Source organism: Schistocerca piceifrons, chromosome X (genome assembly GCF_021461385.2).
Source record: "Schistocerca piceifrons isolate TAMUIC-IGC-003096 chromosome X, iqSchPice1.1, whole genome shotgun sequence".
Taxonomy (NCBI): Eukaryota; Metazoa; Arthropoda; class Insecta; order Orthoptera; family Acrididae; genus Schistocerca; species Schistocerca piceifrons.
The window spans coordinates 545389738-545403399 of NC_060149.1; the positions used below are offsets into that span (position 1 = coordinate 545389738).

At 37.0% G+C, this 13662-nt stretch overlaps 1 protein-coding gene across 1 annotated transcript in view; it reads right to left on the reverse strand.

The window, feature by feature from the left end:
* LOC124721781 overlaps positions 1–13662 on the reverse strand; it is a 524867-nt gene that overhangs the window by 45289 nt on the left and 465916 nt on the right. Inside the window, exons 36-40 of the mRNA XM_047246895.1 lie at positions 8506–8565; positions 7254–7316; positions 5568–5636; positions 3812–3874; positions 2658–2717 (exon numbers count right to left, since the gene is read on the reverse strand). Of these exons, the coding sequence (XP_047102851.1) occupies positions 2658–2717; positions 3812–3874; positions 5568–5636; positions 7254–7316; positions 8506–8565 (315 nt within the window). The remainder of the gene's footprint in view (positions 1–2657; positions 2718–3811; positions 3875–5567; positions 5637–7253; positions 7317–8505; positions 8566–13662) is intronic.

Here is a 13662-nt window from a genome sequence, read left to right on the forward strand (position 1 = left end):
AACAGCTGTAAGCTTGGCAGTGTCCTTAAAACATTTAGACAACTATCTCTGCAATTCTTTCAAGGTCACAATGAATTCTTTGAATCTCATATTTCCAGTGAGCTTAAGGAACTGGAGTGTGTGTGTGTGTGTGTGTGTGTGTGTGTGTGTGTCAGAATTTCTTCATTCTACATTTTTTTTTAATTGCAACCCCATAAAATCAGAAATAAGTTATTTTTTACCTTGCAATGCCTGACTGTGGACAGTGTGCAGTCAAGTTTACTTAAAATGTGAAATCTGAAATACATTCCAGATGTTCTAATTTTTCTTCCTGTTCTCTCTTTTCCTTCATAAATTCAACAAAAGCAGGTTTTAAATCAAAAAAATTGTTCCAGGCATGCCCCTTAACATAACCAACCTACTTTTCAGTAATACATTAAGTCTTTGGTCAGTTCCATCATAAACTGTTGCAACTGACAGTGGAATAATGTGTGCAACTTTGGAAAAGTTACTATTTGTAGCACCAATTTCTTCAGGTGTTCCATGCATATAATTCAGCACAACATGCCTATTGATATACAGAACACTGAATTCCATTTGTTGAGTGCTGTAATTTTTTGCTCTTTGAATGACAATTAAATCTTTAAATTCTTCCTGCATGGCACTGTAATGTCATTTCATAGCAAGTTTGCAGTACCCAGCAATTATTTGCAAGCCAACCCTCAGCCTACATGTGATCTGCACATTTGGCTCACATGTAGTTTGGTACGCCACAGCCTGCCCTGTTGTAAGCAAACCCTAGCAAGCACTGCTTACATGAAAAAAATAGTTGAACAATAAATACATAGTACAGACCACTTGCATTGAAGGAAGAGGCTATTCACATCACAGAGTCAACCGATGTGGCTTTGTTAACACACAGTGGAGTAATACTGTTACAAGTTTACAATTTCCCTGATAACCCAAAAATTTAAAGAAAGGAATTCCGTGTTTCTCAAGTTACATAGTAAACACTTTCCAGGAATGGTCTTCATTCTATCTGCAACAAAACATCCCTAGTGCAGAGGTATTAACTTTTAGCTGTACCAAATGTTCAAATTAAACAATGGAATGTAACAATATTGTTAATGAATGTTCAAATTATTATTTTTAACACATTAAATATGACACATCAATTTCACAAGGCAGATAAATTTTCACAATTAAAAAACAGTCCTTGTTCAGTGGATCAACAGGAATATTTGGGGCTGTTATCACTCTCATTGTACTTAATAATAATACTTTGTTTATATGACATTGGCATATACAAACAAAAAGTGAGCTTTTACTACTTCATATTCCTCAGTAAAACAAGCTGTGAAACAATAATCCAGCAGTTAAATCTCAAAAGTCTATTTCAGACACTAGAAAGATAAAATATTTGTACACTAAAATGGCAAAACTTAGATACTGGCTACTACTTGCACATAGAGCTGATAATTTAGCAAATCTTCATATCTGCTGGTAAATGCTTTGCTCTAAGGATCAGATTGAAACTGACATAATAACCTAAACTTTTATACAAAAATTTCCTACACAGTCTTTCTGTTAATGATATTTACAAGTCACTTATCACCCATACTCATGTTGCTGTAGAGTCTAGCCACACTGGTAGATAAACTGTATCTTTCACTACAGTATATTTTGCTGAAGCTCTATGACAATAAACAATGAATTCAGTTATAAAAAAATTGAGTAAGCACATTACAACACAAAACAAACAATTTACAGTTCTATGCAACTGTATAACATGTACTCCTTTGGATTATAAGGATTTAATCAGTCACTCATGTGTAAGTAAAAGCCACATTTTTAAAGTAAATGGCATTTTAAAATAAAATAAAAAACAAAAACAATATTATAACAACTTTATTTTCATAAGAAAACCCAGCCAATGATCAACTTTCTGTCATAAGTTCCTCTTATTTTAAGGTTCTTACAGTACCGTTACTTCTGAAACCAATCCTCATGGAAATCTGCCGCTTGTGTACACCTTCCGATACTGTAGACTTTTTTTTCACTATTTCATACAGAAAAGTTTTTGAAATCTGATGTAAGGTGTGAGAAATGATGAAATTCTATAGTGTCTGTATTCTCAAATTTGTTTATTGACATTCTGCACCAGGCCACCAGTTCTGAACAATGGTCGCCCATTTTGTTTCTCATTGTCTTTTTTCTAACCATTCCAGCAGTAATAGCATTTTCTATATACATTTCATTAATCTGCCAATGAATTTCGGCAACTATCATATCTCCTGCATTTAAGAAACAAATAACAGTGTGCATTTCACAATTGCAGACATTTTTAATCAGCTCAGCCATTTGAAACACTCATAAATAAATGATCATTGTGGCATTTGTGAATAGCCAACAGCTAAAGGTACTTTGCAAGGATGTGCTGTATGGCAACCACAGAGTGCAAGGGGCCATATTTGAAAATGGTACTTTAAAAATGCACTTCATATATTCTTTTCAAACTCACTGAAGATGTAATTCTGATTCACTCACTGTTCAGTTCAATATGAAATACAAGTTTCTCAGCAATAAGTACTGACATTTAATGAAGATTTTGTCACAGAAATTACAACTACTAATCTATACCAGATCTAGAGAATCAGTATCATAATGAGGATACTTACAACACTACCTTGTCTTGAAACTACAGGTCTTTTCAGTTTTTGCATAGAAAGTCCAGATTCCTGTAATTAAACAAAAATCGGTTTTCAAATAAGAAATAGCAAATGTCCAAATATAAACTATGGTGTCTTGCATGTTAATGACAGTCTGCTATACAGAGTGGCAAGTAATTCAATGTAAAAATCGAGATGCTGAAAGTGATACAAAATATAATGTTTCCATCAACTGAAGTTGATGTACAGAATAATATCACTAATTCGACATACAGGTTATACAATGTACTTCAACACTTATGCTACAAAAAACTTCACTCATATAGATAAAAAATTTAGCAGGGCTTAATCAGTTAACAACACAATTCTGCATAACTAAACAAAACTATTAGCATAATGCTCCTAGTAGTATTTAGATTGATCATTCAGAATTATGTAAACACATTATATGCAGCTCACATTAGGTTAGGGAAAAAATCCACACATTTCTCTTTTTAATTCTACATGAAATACAAAGGTTATGACATTTATTAAACATTTGTTGCCACTGAAATTGCACCAAGTCTTCAAATACAATGCAACTGGGACTTTTGCAGGAGATGTTGGAGCATAATCATGCAATTGCAAACTAATTTATGGGCTGCTGCACTGGGAGGGGGAAACAAGCTCTGTCTTTTTCTCACATGGCAGGCAGCACACTGGAATAAAAATTGCATTCACAATGCTTACAATGGTGTGCTGTATTGTTTAGTACTTAAGGCTGGCAATGGGCACAAACATTCCACACTGGCCCAAAGTCTTTCAACTTACACTGATCCCTTCATTTCTGGAAAAGGGTCAAATTATGCTGTGTATATAGTAAGCTGAAAGGATTACTTGTAGCACATTCCATCCATTTCAAACACCAGTCCCTCACAGTACTTGAGAAATTTTCTCTGTAAGGAGTTAATTATTTGTATACTCTCTCCCAACTTTTTCATGCTTTATTATTATTTTGTTTACAAATTTTCTGATCTGTATTCTATAAACTATGTACTGACCCATTCCGTGACAATGTAGCTTTGGATCACATAGTCCCATGAAACCTGATAAATAAATGAAATAAAAATAAAATGCCAACTATTTTACATCAGAGCTCTTTAAGTAGTAATGGCAATACTTACAACATTGTTATCATCTTTTATAACTACAGAGCTTCTCAGTTTTCCTGTTTGAAGACTCGATTCCTGTAATTAAGTAAATGAGGTGGTTTATTCAGATAAGAAATTACAAATTAATACAGATAAACAATGTTGAATTGCATGGCAGTGACAAAAACTGCTACATACAGTGGCAAATATTAAATCAAGAAAGAGGAATACAGGAAATCAAGTAATACTGGCTGGTTGTAATTACACTTGCTCTATTTATCACAATATAACACAGAAATTAATTGCCGTAAGAGTACCAAACTTCGTAACATTAATGTCAAGGACATGAGGAAAGGAAATAATGCAGAATCAATTCAATTGAAACACTTTTAATGTGCCGCAATGGTACATCATACCATTACTGCTACAAAAAGGGCTCAATATGGCGCCCATCAGTGTCCAGAAGAGTCTGAAAGTGAGGATTGCATTCTGCACAGCAGAACAAAGCATGTACATGGGTATGAAGGCTACCTGTCTTGACATACTGCACTTCAGGTCAATGGATGTATGAATGTTGCCCTAGTAAACCCTGTCATTCAGGTAGCTACACAACCAGAAATAACCGTCAGTGGGACCAGATGATTGTGTAGGCCAAGCATTTAGAAACAATTGGCTGACAATTCAATCATTTTAAAATGTGTTTCAGAGAAGCAGGTGAACTTCACGAGCGATGTGCAGTGGGGCCCCATTTTGCATGAAAACTGTCGAGTCCAATGTGTCTCTCTCCTATAGGGCGGGTATTACATGCTGGCGAAGAATATAGCAGTAATGCTGGCCAGTCACACTGTATGTCTTTGGGCCATGAGCACCAACCTGTTCAAAAAAGAATGGGCCAATGATGAACGTAGCTGGGAAGCCACACCATAGGGTGACACGTTCACCATACAGAGGAACTTCATACAAAGTGATTGGAGGTGAAGATGCCCACACTCAGCAATTCTGTGAGCTCAACTCACCCATCAGGGAAATATGAGCTTTGTCTGTCCATAGGATGGACCAGGGCCACCCTCATTAACTTCAATCCTTGTGAGAAAGTGGAGGGCGATGTCAACACATTGTAGTGCGTCCTGTGGTGCAAGCTGCTGTACAATATGGTTCTTGTACAGATACCATTTGAGAATGGCTCAAAGCACCTTCCATACAGTCGACTACATGATGTTCAACTGCCATGACACAGCATGCACACTGCTTGATGATCAGGAAATGCATGCAGTATTGTCTGCCATAGCAACAGCTATTACATCAACCAACTGTGGTGCAACTGGTCTTCGGCTTCTTCCGAGAGCGACGCCCAGTTCTCAAGTTGATCCAGATTTCTTCATCATGCTCCCCACAGAAGGTGGAGAAATAGGACCCTTCTGTAATTCTTTCAGCCACTGATATTCTCAAAGTGCAGCTGCAGGATTACTTTTCTTTTGATAATAGAACTTCACCAATAATACCCTGCTCCTTTTGTCCCAGCTCAAGTTGACACGTCAACAAGTGCACTGCAACTGGTCAGGTGTGCGAGATTGTGAATCACGATGACTGCTCACGGCAGAGACTAACAGATTAAAAGGTTAACTCATCACAAGTAAATTGATTTTTTTCAATTTTAAAATTCTACAAAATATGTACTAAATGTTCTACATATTAAGAATTTAGTACTAAAGTGTATTATTTACCAGTGAAATTGTGAACAGTGTTCTGTACTGTATCAGACCATTAAATCTACAATGACAGTACTTACGACAACAACTGTGTTATCTTCCTTTGCAGCTGGAGGGCTGTCATCTATTCTTGACTGAAGACCACATTCCTGTAATTACAAAAAATTAATCCACACCAAAGAATGGAAATGATTACAGAGTATCTGTGGTTTACTGTTCTCCCAGAAGGTCCGTAACATGTGGTAGGAAGTATTAGAATGTAAATGGAGATTGTGAAAGTGGTATTTTACATCAGCTGAATATCAATTTACATTTATGTACTGTATTATATTATTGATAGTTTCACAGACAGTTGTTCCAACTCTGCCTCATGGGGCATGGGTACCCCCAACTTGCCCAGTGGATAGGTGCATACTGTTGGCTGCCCACCACATGACCTTTGTGCTCCACATTTGCACCTTCTCTCACTGATACATGTGTAATTAAATAATCTAAATATGACACTTCCAGTGAGGGATCTACAGATGAATTCATGCATGAGCTGTAACTTTTTTAAAGACAGCCTGGTAGAGTAAACTGGACTTTTGTCAAATGTCTGTCTTCACTACAGTTACCTCCAGATACATGTTTCCTGGTTTATTGAGAAAACATTGTGTAGCTTGGTCATAGTACTGAGACATGTAGCCTAGAAAATAAATGAAAATCATTCACCATTCCATTTTTTATTTGAATCTTGCATTGCATATCTGGAAATGCAAGTGATTGATTTACAAAACTGCTCTCTGCTCAAGAACATGTACTACATTATGGAACCATGACACACATGTAGAAGTTTCCTAAGCTACAAATAAATACAGATGACATCAAGTTTATGAACAATGTTTTCTTCATTAACAGCTTTTTTTGTCACGAAAGTGCCAAAAAAAGAGAAAGGTCCCAGATTCATAATCCACCATGGATTAGCATTTTGCAACTTATGGAAAAGTTGGGTTTAGCAAAAGATTTTATCACTTTCATATAAAGAGGAACATAGTGTTCTACAAACAAAATAATATGTTAGTATTTTTTATTTAGGTTCAATTTTTCTATTGGCTTGATTCTCTTACTACCACATTTCCTTAGTTGTGGTTAATTCACTATTCTCCTATTAAAATTACTTTGTGATTTGGGTTTCAGCAAGTCGAGCGGTAGTGGCCAGCCATCACATGTCCACTCTGCTACCTCTTTTGTACGTATGTGCAGCGTGAGCCATATGCTGGCAATGCTACTCCCTGCCCCCACTATAATCTGTACAGTAATTTTAATTGGAGTATACCCACTAATACTGAGCACAAAGTGTTGACTCCATGACCAAAGGTTCCTCATTCCCAGACAGTCCCTGCATGAGAAGTTCCATGTGGAACAACTTGGATTTTACCATACACATCTTTGTTCAAGCTAGAAAAAACTTTTTTCACATAGATAAAAATCTCATACTAATTAAATAATTTAAAATATAACTCAGACAATGTAATTGTTCTACACAAATGCATTTAACAACTTACCAATATGTTACATTTGATATCTTCTCTGGTCACTTATATTTACAACAATACCATTTAGTCAGCTCAACAAATTTAGTCTAGACTGATTCACTTTTTAATTCTATACAACATGAAATGCAAGGCTTGGTGGTATCAAGTTTGGACAGTTAATTAGCATCAGTTGACATCAAAACTATAACCACTTACCTGTATATCTAGTAAATCAATATTGACTGTACTTACAACATTGTTATCTTCAGCTGAAACTGGAGAACTTATCTGATTTCCTATGCAGAGATCTGAATCCTGAAATTAAACAAGAAGAGGACACTGCTCAGAACAAGGAATATAGCATAATGGTTGGTAGTGACAAAACATCACAGCAGATCTGCAATATACAATAAAAGGATTTCAAAGTAAACTGAGGATGTGATATATAATTACACACATATATTACAGACTACACTCCAGTGCTTGCTCCATCACTAACTTCTTATACAGAAAATTTTTTATATTGATTAAGCACTAGACAATATAATTCAGTGCTGTAGACTTAAAAAGTTCTAAAATGTTACTCCTAATGAAATCATTAACCAATCATATTTTCAAAAATACTCTTTATTTAACTCACTACAAATACTGTCCCTGTCCATATCTTTTACTTAATTTCACAGAATAAGGAGAACAACTTTCTGACACGAACTGCCACCAGAACTATTAAATCCAGAATGGAATCACTTACTACACTGTTATGTTACACTGAAACTGAACAACTTCTCAGTTTCCCCACTTTGAAGTTATGCTAAAGTAATTAAACAAAGAAACAATCTTCTAGACAACAAATTAAAACAGAACACAGCTACCTTATGATGTATTATAATTATGTATGTATTATAATTATTAAAAATATTATTTGGTCTATGGAGTACCATGGCACATGTTACAATCACCTCAAACTGTAAGCACAGGGACCTTAATACACATGAATCAACACTTATAATAAATTAAAAGGGGAAGTTGATGCAGATGAATTTAGGTCCATTTAAAATAAAGCTATATGAGGCACAGAAACTGAAATGTTATTACTCAGTGGATGAATTTATGCCAGACAAACTGGAAATTTGAGCTGGATACAACACGGTACATAAATTAAAAAAATTTCATTTTAATGTTATTATTCTTTTTTGTATTATTATTGAGAAAATCATTGCCCATGCTGTAAATTTTTTACAAATGAACTGCAACATTATACTGTACTATCAGTAATCCAATATGAATTATACAAAAAACTTAAAATGTTCATGCCAGCAAAAATGCCTCTTCTAAAAGAAACCATAAAAGGATTAACTAACAATTTGCAGCAGTTACTATGTACAAAGCATGTACCACTTGTTTCACCAAACTAAGCTGCAGCAATCTAAGAAGACTTCCTGTCCCTGAAGAAGCAGTCAGCCAACAGTTTCAGAGCTACTAAATCAGCTGTGACAATACTTACATTATTAGCTCTGTCTGGAGGTAAAGGGCTGCCCAATACTCTTGTCTGAGGAACTGACACCTATAATTAGAGAAGTAAAGAGGGTATTTAAACCAAGTAGTAAGGAAAGTAAATACTTCATTCAATAGTGCAGAAAAGGGAAATTCTGAGGTATTCAACTGCCTAAGTAATTGTATAAAACAAAAGAAAATAGATAAAATTACAGAGACATAAACAGATTGGCCAAATAGTTAAATACCTAAGGTATTATTTTCTAAAATAATTTTCTCTATCATCAGTAACAGGAACTACATCTCATGAAGGGATGTATCGGCAAACCTTAACTTATCTTTCTACCTACTGTACATAATCCACATGTGATGGTGAGATGTTCACATCACTCTTTTACATACATTGCTTACATTGATGATAGAAAATACAAGGTAAAATTATTGTGCTAGCACAACAGCTTCAGAAACAAAATTTAACCCATTGAGATCCCAAAACGATCTCTCTTCTCTCATCTCAGTACATGATCATACCATGCAAATTTACAAGTACGAACTATAAACATGAGAACTATAAGGTGCTTGACAGGTCAATGCCTAGTATATTTAAAAATTAGCTAATTACATCTTCACTAGAAACATGACACAAACTTGCTTAGAAAAAGACAAAGACATAGGTAACTAAGATAACTCTGAAATTTGATTCTAGTACTTTCTACTTAATTACGTAAAATTCATTTTTAAGAGCATCTTTTTATTTGCTTTGCTGCATTTAATATTTTATGATTTAACTCTTACAACAAATTTATCTCACACATCACTTGAATATCTTAATGAAACCATGGAGATTTGCTCTTAGCTGTATGAACACTTCCTGATCACAAGCCACATCATTTGAATTTTGTTGTTGAGCTCTCAATCTTTTAAATAAGGCACGTGCTTCAAGGCTTATCAGTAACTCAGCTCAGTGCCTTACATTAAGAAACTCAGGGGCTGCATGTGAATGGTTAATACTTTAACAGTTAAAAGGAGGTGCAGTTTGGTGTGTCCTGGAGAAGAATACAGCATTAACTTTTATTCTTTACACATATGTAAATGACCATCAAGGTCTAGCAGTGGTGACTTTGATTATTACTCAAATCATTGTAGGTCTTGGTGCAACTGAGGCCACTGCTTAAGTCATGAATAAACAGCAGCAGTAATGGAAGCAGAAGAATTTAAGTTTCAGGATTCACCTCATTATATAAATGACCTTGTGTAGGAGGGTGGAAGAGTAGCTAGAGGTTCAGGGTACCCTCTTGACCTTCGAGTGGAAAGCTGCCCGTAAACAAGGAGGAATTGGCAAAACATCAATGGCATTAGGATGTAGGTGGCAATGGACAGCACTGCATTAGACACTGCATTATCCACAAGACATGTGGCCTGTAATCAAAAATCTGATGATGATCTCTCCACTGATAAAAAACACTGAATTAGTATCCAGTTACAAGGCTACTAAATGCATGGTTACTATAAATGATCCATTCCTTTTCAAAGTTACATTTTTTCTAAGCATTACATGTACAAATATGACTGACGTGATGCGTAAATAGAACTGTAAACTCACTGAGTTTGCATTGCACCCACCAGCTGGCATTAGGAATGCAGTGCCTTGACAAAATGACATTAAAGCAAAAATAGAGTTTTGCCTTCAAGTTGAAGTTCAGTGGTGAAGCAACCTTCCATTTATCTGGTAAAACGATTGCTGATTACAAAAATTTCATCTCACAACAAGACAGAGCACCCTTTCATTGAAGCATTGATATTCATTGCTAGGTAAACAACAAACTTCCAGAGTGATGGACTTGGCAAAATGGTGAAGATGATGTGGCTCTGTTCCTCGCCTCCCACCCTCCAGGTTGCTTGACCTAATGCCTTGTGAATTTTTCCTAAAGGGGCTCATTAAAGACTGTGTTTAGGTACTCACACTGCCAAGAACACTGGAACAGCTCGGAGAATCCATCACCACTGCTGTGATGGTCATTGTCACCACTGCTGTGATGATCACTGTCAAGGTACTGCTACATACCGGTAAACCAGACTATTGCTTGGACGTGTGTCATGTGACCAAACACGTACTTCAAAATGCATCCTTGTGTTTGTATCTGTTTTTGTACACCACTGTGATGCCATACTCCTGAAGCCTCGGCGTCCATCTAGCCAGACAACCCAACTGATTCATGATGATAGTCATCTAAATATGAGAATCTTGATTCATCACCAGCATGAGTAATTTGCAAATAAATAAAGCTGCACTAGATCATTGCCCAAACAATTTCAGGGCATTTTTTCAGTTGGAGAGGAGATCATCTCAGACTTGGAAGAGAGTACTCTGGACGCATAAGCTATAACCTTTTCAGCAACTACCTGACGATGTAGTAGAGATTCACCTAACCCATAACTGTTGGTGTTGTTGTGACGTTCTGGATCAGCATTCTTGTCATAAAAATGACTGAAGATGACATTCATGCATCCTTAAAGACAAGGAAAGATCTTCTTGCAACCCATTCTAGGAAAATTTAGCACCTCCGTGTAGCAGTTCATGCAATCGGCATGCATTGTTCCAGAAGTCCTTTCTGAATCACTGGTAGGATCAGCACATCCTGAAGGAACTTCTCACAGTACAGTCGTGTTGAGAAGGTGGAAAATCTGTGCTTGCTTTCATTTTCTTTGGATCAGGATAGACTCCATTGCCATTAACTAAATGACTCAAGAATTTTTCACATTCAGGGGGAGGCGTTCAGTATGAACATTCTTCAGCACAGTTCTCAGGTGGCTCACATGTTCTTGAAATGTCTTCCAGCGAACAAAAACATGTTGTCCATATAAGGTGTCGAAGAAAGTTGTCCATCATATGTTAAAGTGGGGCTACGGGATTACACAGACCTAAATGCATAACTTTGAACTCATACAGACCATCAGGAATTATGAGAGCAATCTTTCTTCAATCGGCCTTGTCAGCCTCAGTTTTCCAACAGCCTGTCTATATGTCCTAGTTTAAAAAAAAACTTTGCTTCTTTTGAGCAATCTAGGCTGTTATGAACAGCTGGAATGGATAGCTATTATTCTTCTTGATACAGTTCAATTGTTACTACACAATGCAGTAACACCATGTGCCACGTATATTTTTCACTATTCACATGGGAGAGAACCAAGGACTCTCTGAAGGTTTAGCGATAAAATGTTGCAGTACCTTCGCAACTCCAGCTGCATTATTCATCATTCAGCTGGCAACACACTATATGACTGCTGGCTAATTGAAGGATGAGTCTCAGTCTTAACATGGTGTTTTACCATTAGCACATAATGTCTGTCTGTTTACCACTCTGGATTTGAAAGCATTCGAAAACTAACACAAAATGATTATTGCTCTTTGACACTGTTCTTTCCTCAGGCCAGATCCCATAGGTAATTCAATAGTAGCTTCCTCCCCTGCATTGTCCAGAGTCGTAGAACAGCATGACTCTTTTTGTCAACGACACTCAGGTGTCCACCTGGGACACCTTCAGCTGCTCCTGTTAGGGATGAGTTGTGGCAGCTCATCACAGTTAGTGAGACTAAGTTCTCATTGAACACCTGCAGTACTTATGATCGTCTCTGTCATGTAGATTCCTTTTGTGGGCCTGAGTACCTTTTTGCAATTGGCTAAAGCTTCACAGTAAAAGCGAGTATCTAGCCTGGTGACTTGAACTCTTGTTGTTGATCATTGTGGGATAAAAATGCTTCAACAACACACCCACAGCAATGTTTATCATGTACTTGTTGGAATAGCTTCATGATGCCTGCAAGAAGTACCATCCAAGAATGATATTATGACTACATTCTGTTGACACAACAAATGTGAAGGACTGTGTTCCGTCAGTGATAGTTATTCTTGCAAAACATGTTTCTCTTAGCTGGGCATATTTCCCATTTACAAGTATCAACACAATTGCATTCATATCACAAAATACAACTTCTTCAGCTGGCAATGAGAAGCATTCAACATTACAGAGAAACAAACCTCTGAGTTGCGTAGCTCCTAGATAGGTTGGCCATCGATGATGACTTCCATCACATTTCCTGACATCTTAGTGGCTGTTATCCATGGTGGGTTCCCTCTTATGGTGGATTCACCTCCACAGATGCTCGTTTCAATTAGTTTTCCTGAATTCAGTGACTAGGTGAGTGGCTGGTACCACTCTACCACAATGGGGAGTGGCTAAGGAACGTTGCGGAACCATCTCACCCAACATATTTGTCCCACTGTTCACTATAATCACCTACAGTTTAATTATGTGAATAGAACTGTTGTGATGGTTGATAGCTGGTGGTGTAATAGATGTTGACTACATCTTTAGGAGATGGTTGTACTCGCTTTGGGCAGGTGTTGGGTTGTCATGTGATGGTTATGGCTTAAGTTTAAGTTGGCCAAGTGAATTCTTACTGACATGTTTGACTGGTGGCACAAATTGATACTAGAAATTGACAAACGTCTGCTTTAAAATACTTTACATCGGCCTCACATGGGGTCAGGGTACATGGCTGCTACCTCTTGTGTACTTAGTTTCACAGTTCTGGTTGTCATAAAATGCTGAATCCACTCTCTCACTACCGAGTATACGTGAGAGGCAAGATCGTGGGGGTCTTCCACAGCTGCAACAGTTACCACATTCGCGAGTCAAGACATAACTCATTCGTCTGACTCTTTTCTCTGCATTCCCTCAATTCTCTAGCACCACTTCATGAATTATTCTGTTGTTATCACATACTTTATCACAAGAACAGCACACTTTCTGCAAAGTGTGAGGTTTTGTCAGCTTCTTTTATATTCAGATTTACAATGTGGCACAAGGCCATAATATTCTGTATGTAAGACTGTTGTTTCTGCACACCAATGTCACCGGCTTTGCAATTGTTCTCCCACTAGGCAGAGGTGATGGTAATTGCCACCAACTGTTTTCTTCAGTTTGGCATGGCTTTTATCCCAACTAACATATTCCTCCTCATTCTTCTCGGGACACAGGTGGGCTGAGCCACCCAACTATAGTACACATTTGGCAAGCTCATCGTGTCATCCTACATGCTGTATTTGCAGACTTAGTGAGCCCCTTCAACCATTTAGACATGCCCTGACCAGAAATCCAGACAA